Below are 18,809 nucleotides of genomic sequence, written 5' to 3'. Positions count from 1 at the left end.
AGTTTTCTCTGAAATATGTTTCTATTTACACTTCTTCATATATGTATGTGTTCAAAGGTAACCTCCACATATCGCTGGTTAGGCACATGTAGTTGGTTCTAAAGAGGATAAATGGGAAAAGGATACAGCAGAATATGTTGTTAGAACCACAAATAGATAAACAGTGGCAATAAACACTCTCACCAGTTATATACCCTGTGAACCAGATCCAGCACTCATAAATTAAATATAATTATTATTTTAAATGGTTTTTCATATGTACTGGATATGAGTCTGGATATGCCATATCTTTGTAGTATCACACAAAGCTATAATCTATCAGAGTAACACTTTAATATTTCACATTTGATATATACTTTTTTGTACATATTTTGTACTCAGTAGTCTCTACTAATCTAGAAATGTAGATAATAGTATAAAATATACATCTCCCATTAAAATATTCCGTTTTGCCAAAACATTCCATTCTAACAAAAAAGAAAAAACTGATCATGCATTTTTATATATTCGTGTTATGTATCTTTCCAATGGCTAATTTGGACTTTTTAGTATTCATCGGGCTTCATCTCTTGTCCCTTATGACACTCAGCCCTTCATCTGCACACACACAGACAATCCTATATGCACCATCCGTACAAATCACTTGAATAATAAATGTCTACTCTGACAAATATGTCAATGAGACCCCTTCAAAGCTTTTAAAGTCATGCTACACTTTGTTTAGCAGAAATGGCATGGCGTGATCTCCAGAGGCAAATTAAGGAGAGAAACCTAAAACAGTGCAGAAATAATACAGAATAATTCCATAGATAAACAAGTGTTTTTTCATGTGAGCATGATTCCCAAATACTATCAAGCTGCTTATTTTCTTAATGTTTTTTTTCTTTCTTTGATAGCTCTTTGGAAGGTGCTTGAAATGAACCATACTGAAAATTACTACTTTTATTTTCCTTTGAACTGACTGACCATTCATTACCTCTTTCTTCAGTGGTGTGTTAAGTCGATAGGATTGCACTTAAGTTAGGCAAGCGGATTCTGCCGAAGACTTTGGTAGCTCTTTCCCTTTCATTTTGTCCCACTATCCTGCTGCTTTATCTTCTAAACAGTGCAAACATACGGGATAGCCATCTCCAGATATTCGAGAGAAGATAAAAGAAGGAAAGGGGAAAAAAAGAACTATAAGAAACCAAAGGGGAAAAAAGGATCTTCTTGCATGGCTGTTTCATCAGGGAGTCTGGTAATTCCTGACTGAGGTGGAGAGAGCTCTCTGCAGACTCCTAACGTTGAATTGGGTCCTCATTTGACCACTTGGTGGTGCTATAGTCTCACAGTGAAATGGCTGCCTTGCCAGTAAAGTCCTGAAAAGCCACCAAAATAGATTCCCCTAAAAACCCAACAACCCCTGAACCTTCAAAACTTCAGAGAGACTACATTAAAAGCAACGGGTTTTTTTTTCTCTGTGAGCTCTCTAGCTGTCAAGGCTGTGATGCTACAACGCAGAAGCTCCTTTTGGCAACCATGAGTGTGCACACTATGTACAAATAGCACTTAGACATTCACACAGCATCCCTGCTGAATGCTGAGGGTAGTAGATGGATGTGAGGAATGAAGGAATGCCACAGAAAAATAGTTTGTATTCTTTGACTCGATGCCTGGATGTACAGATTCCACCTGGGGGAAAATAGCCAACTGTAATTAAGTGAGTGTGTGTGAGCGTGTCTGCATGCCTGGAGGATGTTCGTTGTGGATATCCAACCGTCTGAAGGGCGTCCATGTTTATTCATCTGTACTATAGTATCAGTGAACATTGTGGGTATATCTTTAGTTGATTCTGCGTCAGATTGCATCCATGAGATGAAAACAGGGGATCTACAATGAGATTCTTCGTCACATGGAGGTTTTGTGCCTGTTGAGCCCTTTGTAGTGAAGGTTAGATGCTAGGTGAAAACATAAAAGCATGCTACTACTGCGTGAGCCACTGCTGACAACGTTAATAAAAGTCGACTCTTTCTTGTTAGTTGTCAACCAGGAAATCCAGAAAAATCTTTTAAAAAGTTTGTAACTCGAGCTACCATTTCAATTTTAGGCCTCAAAGTGTCAGTAAAACGTCCATATTTCAAGACACTAAAATGGCTAACATTGCTTCTTAATGAACAAGAGAGATGACTTTGTTGCTGTGGTATTTGTGTAATGGAGTACTTTACTGAAGGGGTGAGTTGATGATTAACAGCAATGACCTTAAAAAAAAATCCAAAACTGGGCTCAGAGAAAGGCTAAGGTTGGTGAGCAGGTCAGCTGGGCAGGGGTAGGTGAGGAAGTAGGTGGGAGACTAGTGTTCAAAGTCGAGTCTGGGCCTCTGGGATGTAGATCTCAATGCTGTCAGCGCTCTCTGTGGCTGAATTCTGCCTGAAGGAGGCAGTACGCTTGGTCTGCAGCAGTCTCCTCCTGGCTTCTGTCCTCTGACGGTCCCCGAGGTCCAGGGACTTCTCCCGCATGGGTAGGGTATGTCCGCCCATACGAGGAACCACCAGGGCGCCAGACCCACCTCCTCCTCCTCCTCCAGTTACCCCATCCCCACTGCTGTCAGCCCGGAGGCTTCCACTCACCCCGCCCGCTGGCTTCTTTGGTAAGGGAGGAGGAAGCTTCTTATCCTCCTACCCCGACAGTGGAGATGTGGATACAACGTGAAAACAGACAGTGGATTTATCATGTGGGGAAATTAATAAATAAAAATTAAATAAAGGTTTGGTTTGAACAAAAGGGATCCCATGCAAAAAAAAGTGGAAATGTTAGGAGAAACAAAGAGAATAAAAAGGAATGAAAAGCAAAAATTACCAGCAAAGAAAAAGGTAATAGTTAAGCCAGGGAGAATCATAGACCGAGACATTATGACAGACAAAATATTCAAAATTGACAAAAATAAAAGATTAAAATGTATCTCAGCATGCATCGGCATCACATGACGTTAAAGGAAATGAAATGGGAGAAAAAAAGGTCATGGTAAAAGGTAATAAAAACAGTAATGAAAAAAGAAAGAAGAAAAGAGAAAGAATTGTTAGTTTGTTGTCAGGAAAAGTTGATCAGTGAGTAGCCTAACCTTTAAAGACAATAACGTAGAAGACCAGTGCATTCAGATTTGTTAAAGAATCCATCCACTCGTGGGCAGTGCTGCTCAGATCCTTGTGCTGTTCTGTATTTTGATAGTTTGCAAGGGCTCGGAGGGTATGACCATCTGCACTACTCGTCTGCACACTGCCATCTTAGCCCTGGGGGAGTGGTGTAGGGAAACCAGGACTCTGTGGACCTCTGGACCTCTCACCTTCTTTTCAGGTGGAAGCCTCCAACCGGCATCCTTGAGCCTATGGAGGTCCTGAAACTTGACCCTGACATCCTCTATGTTGAGCTGTAGTAGGTCCCAGAAGCCTGCCAGGTCCTGAGAGGTGGGCTGAGGGTATGCTGAAGGGTCCTGGGAGGGTATGGAGACAGAGGCATGTCATTTTTTCTTTGGAATTTATAGGAGTGATATACAGGAAAATGACAGGTTCTGCAATACTGTTGTTGCTGCCAAGAATACCTTTAGCAACTGTGAATCTTTTGGAAAATCCTGTGCAATGTCTTATGTGTGTTTATTTTACATGTAATCATATGCACTCACCACATTTTGTTGGCACAAGCGGAAGAACTGCTGGACTTTCTGAGACATGAGGATCTGGGCACTGCCAACTGCATTTCGAATAAGCTCCAGAACTGAGGACCAAACAGCACATTAGCACTTTTAAAAAGGTGAGAATTGTTCATTTTTCTACGTGATGGTTTTCACCCTACTCACTCTCCTCTGGCAGTTCATTCTCCTCTGCTTCTCTCTCCATGTTCTGGCACCAGTCTTCCATCCTTTCCACTTCTGTCTGCAGGAGGCGTAAGAAGAATTCTCCATCTCTCATGCAAGGCGAGGCTCGGCCCGAGTCGGGCAGGCTCCGGGGGGCTTCCAGGGATGGTGTCCCTGCCCAGGCTCTCTCAGAGGTGATGGGTAGCGGGGAGTGTGAACGTGGAGGTAAGTGTGAGTGCTGGTGGGGCCGTGGGTCTGCTGGGCGGGACTCAGTTGTGTATCCACTCTGGATAAGGTCCTGGAATAACAAGACAAAAAGTTGTGGACTGGTGTACTTCACCCAGTCTAATGGCTAAATTGTCTAAAACTGTTGATCCCGAACATTTTTCTGCTTTTTGTGATACTGAATATGCTTTTCTCTAAAATTTTTTCTTTGACTTCAGCCTTTTTTTCCCCACAAAAAAAAAATTGTGATTTCTTTTTTAAGAATTGGTCAGTTTCAGATAAGTTTCTTCAATATGAAGTTACAACCACTAGCATCAGCATTACTGAGCATCAAGAGTGCAAAAGTGGAAACAATTTGACCCCTCGTGGCCAAAGTTATTAATTAACCTGAGCAGGATTATGAAATTCACTAATTAACAGATTATTTCTACTTTGTTCAATTTCTGCAAAATGAGATTTCTCCTTGCTTCCAATCATACACACATGACAGTGGTAATGAGGTTTTCATTTCTCATTGAAATTTCAACAAAATGTTTCCGATAAAGGCACCGAGTTGAGATTTACACCAGTAGCAGCAAAATCTGTTTTTTTTTGTTCTCTGACATGTCGTTGCTGCCTTACAGAAGCTCATACTTTTTCACTGATTTGATATTTAGAAATAAAATTTTTATATAGCAAACATGAATTCTAACAACGCATGAGCCAAACTATTAACCATACATAACATAATAATATTAACAATATGAAACATATGACATAAATAACTGTCTTTGAAAACATTCTTTTAGGGAAAACTGTTTTTTCCTCCCTTAAACAGAAAATTAATTTCACTAGAAGACATCAAATCAAGAATGACACGTTTTGAGGAATGTGTTGTACCTCTCTATAGGCCCATTGTCCCTGTGTGTGAACGGTACGGTGACACTCCGTATACTGGCTGGCTGACTCTGGCTCTGAAGAGTGCCTCTGGAATGAACAGCCAAACTGCAGACCCTTATCCTGTGTTGGAACTGTGATGCTGAGCCCCGGGAAGCCCTCTGGGTCCAGGTCGGCTTGCACGCTTGCTGTCACGCTGTTTGAGCGCTTGAAACGAGCCCGCCTGCAATTCAGGAAGCAGGCCCATAGCCATCCGGTCACACACAAAAGCCTCTCTCAAATAATATCTGTACACAGACATATGCACATTCATACTGGAGCAGGGATAGTCATGCTTGCGGTCATTGAGACTATTGTGGTAGCATGACGCACCAGCATGTGCACAAATGTCACAGCAGTGGTTGCAGTGATGCCTCCAACCCACCTCCTCTCATCCTTTCTGTCTATTCAATGATTGATGATTGTGAGGGGTGGACGGCATTGTTACTTGGTGTTTTGAGAGAATGTGCTAGTGTACATGTGTGTGTAACAATTAGAGTCTGGACATAATTAGGGGAAGGGCCCCAGTGTGAAAGTAATGATGAGTTGCAGTAGTTATGGCTGTAGTTACAAGAAAACAAGATGCTCTTGATACAAGATGTTGCCTGCCTCAAGCTGGGATTTCTGATGAAATGTTAAATAAAATAATAGCAGCTAGCCCAGCAATCAACCACAGGTGACTGCACTGTTGGGTGCCCAGGATATGAAGCATTTAAAAAAAAATTATATATTAAAATTATTCACATGAATAACTCTGAAACTAACAAAAGTTCTTGATAAAGCCACATATTTTGAAACAAAAGCTAAATTAGCATATACACAAGGGTATAATATCTGAGTTTCAAGCTACAGTTCATAAATAATGCAGGTAAATATCAGGTAAAAAAAAGTACACTTCAAGATAAATAGTTTTCCCCTGCTTTCATCTTTACTTGTATTACTATTACCTCTTATTATCTTCTACTTGGACTCCTATAGAATGGACCTCTGTGAGAGCTTTACCCTCTGCATCTGAATCTGACAGAGTTTCTGAGCTGTCCACCTGTGACAGAAAGAGACACAGTAAACAACGATCAGACTGCATATTTAGAACTGAACAGACAGCTGTGATTTAAATAGATTTATATTAAACATTAATATTTATGCCATCTTATTGTTTCTTTAAATCAGAAGATGAATCTCACTCTCATAACTGAATGGGCCCAACACAGTAGTAACAGATGTACAGTATATACTAATAGAAATGTCTTAATTACTTTTTACGTGAACAAATTAATGATTATAAGATTATGTTAGAACTTTTGCATAAAGGAAAATGCATATATGTTAAATAAAATGGTAATTTTCTGGTTTGAGTTTCTTATATATGATTTATGGCTTTAAACTGTTACATATCTTTGTTTTAATACTTTTTGGACAATGCGGTATCATGGTCCCACACAAAACAACCAGATTCCAATGGAATTTTATGAGTTTTTGGTAGACATTTGTACATCAAAAATCAAATCACTGATTGAAAAGAATTATTAATTTTAATACATAAAAAAGTCCTCTCTCACTTGCACAGCAATGGAAGGCCTCCATTTTCTTCCACCACGTCCTTCATCCTGGCTCCCAGCTTTACTCAGCATAACACTGTTCTGAGGCAGAGAGACTGACTTCCCCAGGTTCCCACTGACCCTGCCTTCCCTCTCCCGCGTCGACCTTGGCGGCCCCTCCAGCAGACTATCAGCTGAGTTGCTGTGTTTGGCCCTTACTCCAACACCAGGACCGCCTCCGTAAAGCACCAACTCCCGTGATCCCCTGACCCCATCTAGGCTTTCTGCGGAGTTACTGTGATGTCGAGAACGTCCAGATCCAATGGCGGTGTAGTAACCTCCTCTGGAGGAGCGACCTGAGGGGCCATCAGAACTTCCAAGGTCCACAGAGTTGCTGTGCTGCTTGGGACGCCCGGGGCCTGAGCTTGAGGCTAACTGCGCACTGTTCTGGAAGTAGGTATCCTGGGTGGACTCAGTGCTGCTTTGCGCTCGTACAGAGAGTGAAGACTTGGACATGCGAGGAGGGAGTGGGGGAGGAGCCCCTTTTCGATAAGGAAAGACTAAAGCAACAGAAAAGAGGGAGAAAGGAAGAAAGAGGCATAGAGGAGTGTTAAAAGCAACATGGGTGCTACATTAGCAGGAAGCAGTGGAGGTGGATACTTACAAAAGCGACAAACTGGGTGGTGGTGACAACATGGGGATTTGTTGATGTAAAAAAAGGGTGAAGTAACAGAGAAGGAAAAGAAGCGATAAAATCATTAAAAAAAATCATATAGACACAAGCTGTGCCAGACACAGTTAAGGATGCTACTTCTGTTTATCCAAAATCAGTGAGGTAATGAAGTAGCGGAAAAGCTTGGCAGAAGCGACAAACCAAAATGTTCATCCTTAATGTTGACTTAACTTCTGTCAAAGATATGGTGATTCTCGGAGAGAAATATTAAAGTGAGACGTTCTCTCTCTCCAAAAGTATTGATAATATCATCAGGAAATTAACACCTGATATTGATAAATATTGAACAGGTTTAAAAATGATCTATATAAGTGCCTACGCACATGCATACAAACACACATACACAAATAATTGTGAACATATCATACATCAGGTTAAAATGAGACCAGGAATACAAAAATTAAGCTTATTAAAAACAATGAAAAAAAAACAAACATTAAGGAATGAAACCGTGGAAACAGTTTGATTCTACTCCAAGAAGATACACACTGCACATAGAGAGACAGAAACTAGAGACTTTATGCTTTAAACATAGTCATGAGCATTCATGAACGTATTACTCACACAGAAAAGGGTTATATGTAGGATGAGATACAGAAATGAGACGGAGATGACAGAGGAAAAGAGATAATGCAACACACAGACTAAAGGAAAAGAGAAGACAAAAGGGTTCAGTAATTTCATTCCCTGGGATCAAAACAGTATTTTGTTTCTGATTTAAATGTAAAACAAGATATGCCTCGCATGCAGCAGGGCAACGAGGGAGTGTTTTGCAGATTCTAGTTAAGCTAGGTCTCACACAGACTCCATTTATCAAACCACACACAAACTCACCTGCCCCGCCCTTGATGCTTCCCTGGGGCCCTGCCATGGAGAAGACGGAGAGGCAGTCATCGTCTTGGGAGCAGCCGGCCTGGATAGCACGGACGTAGCTGTGGCTGCGGGTGCGGAACACACCTGGAAGATCCAGGGCCTCAACCGCTTGAGACTCCACCTCCCCAAACATGGTTTCACACACCGACTCAAACTGACGATTCAGCGTCTCCCCCAGCTGAGTGAAGGGGACAAATGCATTAAATAGCAGAAATATATACAAAACACATTTGCAGAAAAACCCTTATTTGTTACCTGTGAACTGGTTAGAGAGCGGGTGTAACTACGGGAACGGGTATGGGTTTTGGGTGTAGTCCGGCTGTTGGGGTAAGAGTCTGTACACTGCTTACATGAGTACCTGGAAAGAAAAAATATATATAATCACCTTTACTGATGACTGTAACAGCTAGTTTGTTACACCATCAATATTATCTACATACCTGATATTCTTTGTATTGAGCAGATTCATTTATAACAATGTTAAAGAAAGCATGTGCATGAAGTCAGCTACATGAAAACAGCCATTTCTATATTACAAAGACATAGCTGCTATTCTTTATTTGATAATTGTAAATTGAATGATTATAACTGATCATCTTAAGATTCTGTGGTTCACAGTTGTGATCTAGGAACAAGTCAAAGATTTGAATGAAGAATTTAAATCTATAATGGATTGTGCTACATTTTTATATTTTTTATTTTATGCTATTTTAATTGTGCAACGTTCACAGTAAACCTGCAGTCCTATAAAAAAAAACCCAAACATTGATAAGTTCCTTGAGGGAAGGTAGTTAACACCATTCTCTATGGAGTCTGCTGGAAAGTTTTCATGACAGACATTTAATTCAAAAAATGGTAAACTTTGTTACATTTTCTTTACACAAGAACGCTGATTTGGAGGCTGAACATGGGTTCTTAAGTGTAATCTTTTGAAAACCCAAATGAAATCACAGCCCCGCACTGTACATGCCAATTACAGCTCCAGATTCTTTTGGATACAGTATGGCCAAAACAGCAACAAAAAGTGTCAGACTCACCTGTTTTATTTCATTGTGCACTCTCTCTCTGTTTAAATTTAGTTTAGACTCTTTTAGTGTAGACTCATTGCATTGTACTCTTATTCTATGGTTAATTTTAAAAGGTACTGTCCTGTTCATACCATCACTAGTGATAATTTTAGTAAATGCATTGCATGTGGCTAACTAACATTTCAAAATTCCACGTGTGACATCTGACCTTTGATCCATGCTGATAGATCGTCTAAAGGCGTCCCTCTGGGCAATGAGGTTGGATTTTGGTGAGGCTTTTGGGCTGGTGTCTGAGTCAGCGCTGTCGTCATCGCCCATGGCCTTGATGTAGCTTCCGCTCCGCATTCGACGGCATGGAATCTCCCCCCCACTGTCGACTGCACCGCCACCACCGTAACCACCTCCCCAGTCTTCGGATGGGACCTGAGGCACATTCACATTCACATTGTCATAGGTAAGCACGAAAAGATATGAGGAGTGATTAATTAAGACTAAGATGAGTGAAGCAAGTTTAAGTCTCCAACCACAGAGTACAGGGTCAGTCTGATTTTTTTATTAGTGTGATAAATAACAGAGAGCATTCATCTTCTACTCCATCTGTTTAAGGAAAAGCAATTGATCATAATTGAAATGAACTTACTTAATTTAAGAATTGTACTGCTGCTATTATTAAAGTCTAAAAGATTTTTCAGAGTAATTCATTCATAATTGCATTATTCTAATATATTTCACACCACACCAGGATACAAAATAGTAACAGCACACACACATCCCATAAAAAACACACAAACACAGATAGCTCCAGCATGCTCATGTGCACAATGAAACTACAAACACACACACGCACGCACGCACGCACGCACGCACACACACACATACACACACGCACGCACGCACACACACACACACACACACACATGCACACGTATGCATACATTGTAAATAATGTTGAAACAAGAGAGAAAGGGACACAGGGACTTACAAAGAGAGAGAAACTCTGACAGCTGGAGATACACTGACATAGAGAAGGAAAAACAGTGTAAGCTAGCAGCAGCAGGCAGAGACAAAATTAACTAAGACACAAAATGGCAGGAAAAATGTAGACATACATGAAACAGGAAGAGACAGACAGATGCATAGGGTGATGACAAGAGAAACTAAAGCCAGCAGAAAGCAGGAAGACGGATGAACAAATGAGAATGATGAGGAAACAAAATGAGAAATTCACTCGCAGGAACAGTCAACACAAATAAAGAATGTAAAAATAGATTGACCCACTATGTGAGTCATATATGAGTGACGTTTCATTTCTTCATGAATGCTTTTATAACTCTTTAACCAGCACACCAGCACTGTTGTGTTGACCACTGTGCCTTTCCTGCCGAATCGGGTAACCAGCATGCCATTTGTCTTAGTTTGTCAGGGGAAAAATCCGTATCTTCAGACAAAATCCAGGCAGTGAATATTTATTGATATACTGATATACTATATATATATATTAGAGGTATTAGAGGCCTAAAAAATCCAGCCTGACCCGACCCAAGCCTGAAGATACTGAAGCCCGACCCGACCCGAAAGTAATTGTTGACTTTTTGAGCCCGACCCGACCTGGATTTCATGTCAGGTCGGGCCCGAACTCAGGTTTGGGTGTAAGATCTTACCTCTAATATGTATATATTCTCTAACATGACTTATTTGTGACCTTTGGTCACATTCTAATTTATTTTCAGATGTGATCTAATGTTTTGACATTCTCAGCCAGAAACATACATACAATATTCGGTTCAATACTATTTTACAATACTGCTTTTGTTTCTTTATATTGAACACACAAATGGCAGCAGAGTGCCACAGTGTCTGACAATGGATCACATGCTCAATGTATAACACAGCAGAGCTAGTGTCCTGTTTGATGTTCAATACCACATGGCAACCAGGCTCTTTTGCCATAAGTGTCACACGATCTTGTCCTGCTTGGTAGCTAAGTCCCCAATCTCACTCTGTCTACCAATTTGAAGACATGTTTCTGTTACTGGCTTTTTAACCTTCTCATAAAAATAATATGGAATCAAGACAGGATACCACTGGAATGATGAATTTATACAAACATTTAAATTCAGTACCGTTACATGTTCAGGCAAAAAAAAGAAAAAGAAAATCTCAGTAGAGCTGGAGGTGAAAGTGCATTTTTTGTGTTTGTCAGTGTGACTGATGCCTTTCACATTACACATCGTAGTTTAATTCCACTGTAAATGCAAAAAAACTACAAGTGCAGCTTTAATTAGCATCACAGCAGATGAGGGTAACCATCAATCATGTGTGCTGAATTTTAATATTGTAGGGAAGCTCTAAAGAGGATATGTAAATGTCTGTTTGTGTGTGTGTGTGTGTGTGTGTGTGTGTGTGTGTGTGTGTGTGTGTGTGTGTGTGTGTGTGTGTGTGTGTGATTCTACTTGTTCCAATGACAGCTTTATGCCATCAAACAGGAAGCTAAAGCAGCTGCCTGTGCTGAAAGACCTGACAGGTTTTTTTTTTCTTCATTTTTGGTAATGCTGTGAGGTGCTTAGTTTCACACAAACACATGACCGAATGAAAACACCTACACATATTGAAACACTGTCACACACATTCACTTTAGGCCCCAGGGTTTGGCACCCAGTTGAGTATGTGTTTTTAAGGTCATCACTTTAAAGACAATTCAGCTTAATCTCCAGATCCCCCTGGCCCTCTACTATCACTCATTTCCTCATAGCGCTCTTTCTCCTCTTGCTTTGCCCCTGGCTACCATCACCTCCTTTATCTCCCCTCTATCCCAAAGCTCGCTTTGCCATCTCTGCATCTCTCTGACTTGCTCTTTACCCCCTCGATCTTTGTCTCTTACTCTCTGCCTGTTTCTGTCTTCGTTTCATTTCTACTCCAAATTCTCATATTTATCATTCCTTATCTATCAGACACAGGTTGTCGAAAGGAAGAGTCCTAGCGAATGGAGAGCACAGATTCAGATACAGCACAACATGATTAGTGCTGATACCATGGGACAAATCCTTGCACATTGTGTCTCTGCCTCTGTCGACAATAATTCAGACTTGTGAGGGTCCATGTGTTTTCGATGTTCCTTTAATTTTCACTTCAACTTTTTTTCTTGCCTTTTTGCTGCAAAATTCAGGGATGACCCAGTGTGGACTTGTCAGTGTTCACTTGTATATTGTATACATGCCAATGTTACAAAAGGCTTGTGGGCAGCGTGGGAGTACGACTATACTGTATATTCTCCTGACTGATAACAGAATGTACTCAAGAACTACTTTCTCATTCAAAGTTTTTTGTGGTCATAAATGCACAAATTGAAACAAACTAGCATTAATTCAGGCCAGACCCTGTGATGCTGTTCAGATTATATTTAATATTGGCATCAAATGAAGATACATGGTTCAGAAATATTGCATTACACATTTTTGGTGTGTCTTACTGTTTAAAATGGGGCTTGACCTGGACATATTTTATGTATTTGGTAATAATTCATCCACTTTCCATGAGCACCATGTCATGGTCTTGAGTCTGTTTGATTTGGACATCCAAAAGCTGTTGAGTCGATCCACTGGACGTTAAGAACGTTCAGTGGATCGACTGGGCGTCCAGTGGATCGACTGGACATTAAGAACGTTCAGTGGATCGACTGGACGTTAAGAACGTCCAGTGGATCGACTCACAGCTTTTGGATAACCATGACCTGGATGACTGAGAACCTACACAGACGTTTGATTTGGACATTTTCCTGACCTGGCCCCATTTTTTTTTTGTCTTCAGTATTATTATTTTACCGTAACACTGGTGGTTTCAGGGAACACCAGTGGTACTTCACTTTTATTTCTCTGCAATTTTTCAATAGATAATGGGAATAAAATTAAAAGAATGACCTATTTCTTCAATAACTAAATTTAACTAAGGCAAATATATAAGCAAAATAAAGTAACATAATTAGAAGACAGTTCCACATGCATGATTAACTTGATCATGGACTACCCAGCAGGCAGCTGGCAGGACTCCTGAATGCGATGGCGCACTGTGAGTCATCCACTCTGCTGTGATGTTAGCCTGCCATCTCACATGCCGTGTGACTTGCAGTGACTCGACATTCGAGTAGATGTCAAATCTAATCCAGACCTGCCTATCCTAAAGCCAGAGTTTGATATGGGCCCTTCCTGCATGTTGCCAGACCTCTAAAATCCCTAACACTGTACTAATCCTCCGTTGATAATTTACACCATCCAAAGGGTGCACTGCAGGTCTCTGGGAATATCCACCCTCTATCATACATATGGCATGATGATACAACATGGTCACCCCCTACAGCCAATTTCATACTGTATTTTGGTCTGGCTTCAGATAGCACGTATTTGTTAACACACTTAAAATACTTAGTTTTAATCCAATTACAAATGTGGCATTGGCACAATTTTGTTCTTATCTGAAGAGTTACTGAGGTGAATCTAAATGGATTACGCTGCAGGACTTTCATTAATTACAGAAATTGAAGTAAATGAAGCATTTTATATACAGTACTTTCAGTATGCATTAAATGTTTATGTGGTTACTCTGATGGGTCTGTCATATCGCTGAGTATTCAATTATTGCATCACCATATCTGATCAGACATAAGATGTGGGATTGCAATTAAACATATCTCCTACATTGTCAATATTTCTTTTCTTATTCTTAAAAATTGAAAGAGATCTCATGTGGGGGTTTTGAAAATGCAAATGGTCCAGTGTAAAATTTTCCAAAGAAGGTAAACACATTAAAACTCTAAACGTTTGACTTGAAATCAATCTTTCAATCAATCAGTAACAGAAAAAAGAGGCAAGCATTAAACTTGTTACGTATACCATAAATCAGTAAATTTACACTTATATGTGTAGCCATCTGATTGATCTACTCATTCATTTTTTCATAAGCAACATATTAACATTAAATATTTTAGTCTTCAGTTGCTAAGTGTTCTACATGCTACAGGCTGACCAGCCAGTTGCTTACTTTGTCCGAATGGCTACTTTATGGATGTTAAGTTTTACATACTACATTTTTACCCCAATTGTCTCATAGCTATCGATCAATTTTATTCCAAGACAACAAGTTTTCAGTGACGACGCCTCTCTGTTGTTTGTCCTTCTGGTGGAAAAGGCATGAGTAAATCTATGTGCATCTCCAGGAAGGCACGGAGTCAAGCGCATCTGGACTGAGGACAAAAATCCATTCCAATCAAAGGCTCCTCCCCATCTCTCATACCTGCAGGGGATGCCTGGAGATTTGAGAAAAAAATTGCATTTGGAAAGTTTATTTCAAGTCCTAGGGTGTGAATGTTATGTAGTCTAAGGCACATAGGGAACCTGTGTGAGGTTTGTCCTTTGAAAACAGTAGCACAGAGAACGCAGGACGCTTGGTCTCTTCTATCAGCAGACCTCAGCTGTGTCTAAAGGATGCGAGTTGGAAAAACACCAGGGTTTCTTGCGGCTACCTACCATGTCTGTTGCCCGCATGGCAGCACTACTTCAGGGCAGCTGGGGGTTTGTGTAAGCTTGTTTGTGTGTGCACCCTTTCAAATAAGTGTGTAAGTACAGTATCATCCATTAGCTTCCCTTTTTATGAAATTCACCTATACAATACAGGACAAAGGGGACAGACCGGAGTGCATGTGTTGTGTACAGAGATAATGCTGCAAGGACACATTAAATAATCACTGTGTGGGTGTGAATTACTGCTGCTGACTCACAGCACAAAATAAAGACATTCCATCTAGTCTCTCATGTGGACATTTAACCTTCCGAGCAGTGGGTCTCAAGTTTCACATTTTGCCTTTTTGATACTTCCTGTGAAAAGCAGTCTTGTTGAATGAGAATGTTAAGGGGTGTGTGCTTGGGTTTCCTCTTACTGGCTCCAAAAACATTATAGCAGAAATAAAATGTTGGGTACAACATGCTCTATTCATGATATTTACAATCTTTAAGTCAACTTAAGATACTTAAGTTAACTTACTGGCTCCAAAAACATTATAGCAGAAATAAAATGTTGGGTACAACATGCTCTATTCATGATATTTACAATCTGTAAGTCAACTTAAGATACCACGAATCAACCCGAACCTCACCAGCAAAATAATTTATTTTAAAAAAGGCACAGGGATCAACCAGTGAACTTGAAACACTCTGCCGGGCTTCAGAAATGCTTGAAATAAAGCTTGAGTTGACTCTACTGCACTGTAAAAGAGATACCATTTTGTATAATCACTGCTAAATTATGTTTATGAGACACACAGAGCTTTTGTGTGTGTGTGGGGGGTCATTTGAGACTTCATTGTGACCACCATCCCCAAATGACCACTTCAGACACAGTAATATCTAATATTAGATCTAATCTTAGCTAATTAATTTGACCAATAGTATTGTCTTCTGTACCATTTTTCATTGTAACTCAGTGAGTTACAGATGTCCAGCCAATGATGTGATGAGGTTCATTTGCACAACGCATCCAATCAGAGCATTGAAGCATTGACAGTCCTATATTTGCACCCTGCTGTACACGCCTTGCAGGTTAGCTTGTTAATGATTGGAGACGAACGATCAGCGACACAATCCACTTACCAAACAAAAGTAAAAAGAATTACAGTTCTTTTCCGATGGATTGGTTGTTTGAGATTTTTTCCTTTTGAGAAAGTTCAAAGCAAGAAGTAGACAAAGCCATTAACCTGGACAAAGTGTACAACCACGTGAAACAATAAGGTACAATTTAAGTCAGATTTGTGCATATTCTAATGATATTTATTAAGATTTTTTATTTATGGATATTAATCATTAAATGCTGTCATTACTAGATAATTTATGGATAGCAGAAATGCTAATAAAAAAGGAGTCATTAGATATTTTACAGACAAAGAGTTACAGGCATTTACACTGTATCACAAGCAACAGCACACATCATTGTGCAAAATGTGAATGTTTTAATGTGAACAGAATGTTATGTCTGAAAGGTGTACACAGTATGTATCATTTCTTCCACAAATAGACCTCATCAAGGCCAAAGCAGGACCCTCACATATAACGTACTACACATCTCTCATGAGGAACAAGATTTTTGTCTTTTTCATTTCAAGTGGGCCAAATCACTTCAATTAAAATTAAACTAATGAAAATTGCTACTGTAGTTTGATTCTTTTAATAATAAGTGTCTTTCTAAGATCCAAGGTTTTGAAGTGATATACTGGTGTGTGGCCACAGCGTGCACATCTAATGTTGCTCACAGTAGTCCTCAATGCACTCAGGAAGCTTGCGTGTTTGCCCAGATACATGAAAAATTACAGGGAATATTGATTGTTACTGTCACACAATAAGGACACTGGTAGTTTACACTATGGTGAAGACAAACCCTCATGAGGGAAGAACTAACATGACACTCCCTTAAGAAAGTGGTGTATAAGGCACTGGGATGAACTCCCTGCTGTAGTGGTGTTCAATGGGGGGGGGGGGTAAGGTTCCACCTTAGATAATGACCAAGTCACCCCCCAGGACCTAGATGTTCATCATTTTCTAAAACGGGCTCTAATAACCCAGTTATAGCAACCAGTCTCTTGAAATGCATTAGTGACTAACACTGTCTCTTCAGTGCTTGATGATGCAGCTCATTATGTGTTCTACAAAGCAAAACACACACACACACACACACACACACACACACACACACACACACACACACACACACACACACACACACACACACACACACACACACACACACACACACACACACACACACACACACACACACACCTGTATAAATGAACAGTAATTAGTTCTTTGGTTAAATCTAAATCCTAAATCCAGTTATGGGGTAAATCAGACTACATTTTTGAGTGTGTGCCATCAAGAAGGATTTGAACTGAGTAGTCTTACATAAACTGACTAACAACACAAGCAACCTGGTTTTTAGCTAATATTTGGACACATTTAGATCAGTCTGCATTGTGAAATTGTGCTGTATTATCTGCAAGCCTTTCTGCTGGTCAAGCAATCACATACGAACAAATATATTCTTCTTTTTCGTCTTCTCAACAAAACTAGGAAAAGACCTGAAGATTGTGAAGAGCATTACAAACCCTTCTATCAATGGAAATAATGGGTCTAGATTGATGAAGGTATACATCACGGAAGATTTGAACTTGGTCATGCTGGCGGTCATGAACAACCTGCGTGAGACTGGTAGAGTCACTTCAAATGGAAAGAATAGTCTTTATTTCCTGATGTGCATCATACATACCCGTTTACTTTACTCGATTCTTAACACACACACTCATACACAAAATGGTTGACATGCACACACACCTGTAGGTAGTGGAAGGTTCGCTCCTTCAGCTTAGTCTCCACAGGCACAAGGGCTTTGTCGTAGCCTCCTCCCCTGCTGGAAGGGTACACCTCCCTGGCCTGACTCACTGTCATGGCTGACCATGTGCTTCTTTTCAGGGAGTGCCCATGGTGCCCATGATGTCCCCCTCCTTCGTTCCCAGCCAGAGCCATTGTGGTACAAGCCACACACTCGGTGGGTCCATGCCCCCCCACGCGCTCCTTGGGCCTCTTCATGGTTAGCTCCTGGATGGCTGCATCCAGGCTCTCATGTCCACTGGGATACCCCCGTCTGCCTGCGCTTACCAGGAAGCTGCTATCACTGTCCAGGTTGTCGTCAGAGCTCCACCATCCTGCTGTCCTGCTGCGGTGGCGTCTGCCTGACTCATGCCTTGAGTCTCCACTCTTGCTACGCTCTCGAGATTTGTTCCTCCTGGTGGAGCGTGACTGGTGACCTGAGTAGTGACCTCCACCATCCTCCCCTCCACTCCTGTGGCCTCCTCTCTCACCACGGTAGTCTCCACCTCCCCTTGTTCCATTGTACTCTCGTTTGGATGGTGCCTCCAGGGAATGAGACTTAGCAAAAAGACGCTGCACAGAGTTGACCAGGTGGCGGATACGTGAGGGGCTTTCACTGCGCTGTTCTGCACCCCCGCTGGTGCTACGCTGATACTGCAGTGTGTGGAAGCCATCAGGATGAAAGGGGGCCTGCTTCTCAAATTGGTCTATTAGATTTGGGGGTATGCGATGCATCTTCCCTCCATGGCTAGAGGACAAGCACTCCTCGCAAGAGTCAAATGATGGAAGAGATGGGTGCTGGCTGGGATGGGAGCGGGGGAAGGTCCCGCCCCCAGAGTGGCTATGTGAATGAGAGTGTGGGTGGGAATGGTGTCTCTCCAGTGCCAGGGCATCAGCTGGACCTCCTGAAGGATAATAGTGGCCATCGCCATGACCTTGGTAGTAGTCTCGGCCTGGGCCATCACAGTCCTCAGGCGCACAGTGGCAGGGCCCCCCTCCGCCACCACCGGAGGAATGCTGAGACATGCTACGGCTGACATGGTACCCTTTCATTGGCGCCGGACCATGGTGGGCTGTCCGGGCCGAAAGGGGGCGCTGTGTGCGTGACAGGGCTGCACCGGTTTCACCTGCAGGCAAAAAAAGTAACCATTGAGATCTTGCATTTCAGGACACAACAGTAAATACACTTAATTTATGGTAGAAATTATTTATCAATTAATAGAATCTAGCATTCGGTCTAGTAAGGGGCAGCAGTAGGTCAGT

General features: G+C 41.2%; 1 protein-coding gene across 1 annotated transcript; it reads right to left on the bottom strand.

Moving 5' to 3' along the window:
- Window positions 1–388: 388 nt before the first annotated feature.
- On the bottom strand, window positions 389–18,599 carry dlgap3 (discs, large (Drosophila) homolog-associated protein 3). The gene is made up of 11 exons (XM_068333786.1): window positions 17,511–18,599; window positions 9,347–9,561; window positions 8,366–8,468; window positions 8,072–8,288; window positions 6,526–7,064; window positions 5,914–6,008; window positions 4,931–5,150; window positions 3,830–4,124; window positions 3,656–3,747; window positions 3,320–3,466; window positions 389–2,654 (listed from the first exon to the last, which is right to left on the bottom strand). Exons 1-11 carry the CDS (start codon window positions 18,597–18,599, stop codon window positions 2,337–2,339), a joined length of 3,330 nt encoding a protein of 1,109 aa, XP_068189887.1. The 3' UTR covers window positions 389–2,336.
- Between the last annotated feature and the right edge of the window lie 210 nt (window positions 18,600–18,809).

Source organism: Antennarius striatus, chromosome 14, assembly GCF_040054535.1.
Source record: "Antennarius striatus isolate MH-2024 chromosome 14, ASM4005453v1, whole genome shotgun sequence".
Lineage (NCBI taxonomy): Eukaryota > Metazoa > Chordata > Actinopteri > Lophiiformes > Antennariidae > Antennarius > Antennarius striatus.
Note: the sequence above shows the minus strand (reverse complement) of the source record. Positions and strands in the feature narration are given on the sequence as shown.

Coding starts and splice junctions, on each gene's coding strand:
- dlgap3 (XM_068333786.1), bottom strand. CDS start 18,599: ATGAAAGGGTACCATGTCAGCCGTAGCATGTCTCAGCATTCCTCCGGT. Junction 8,289..8,365: donor GCTCTCTAACCAGTTCACAG/GTAACAAATAAG, acceptor CCCTTCACTCAG/CTGGGGGAGACGCTGAATCG. Junction 3,467..3,655: donor GCTTGTGCCAACAAAATGTG/GTGAGTGCATAT, acceptor ATACCCTCCCAG/GACCCTTCAGCATACCCTCA.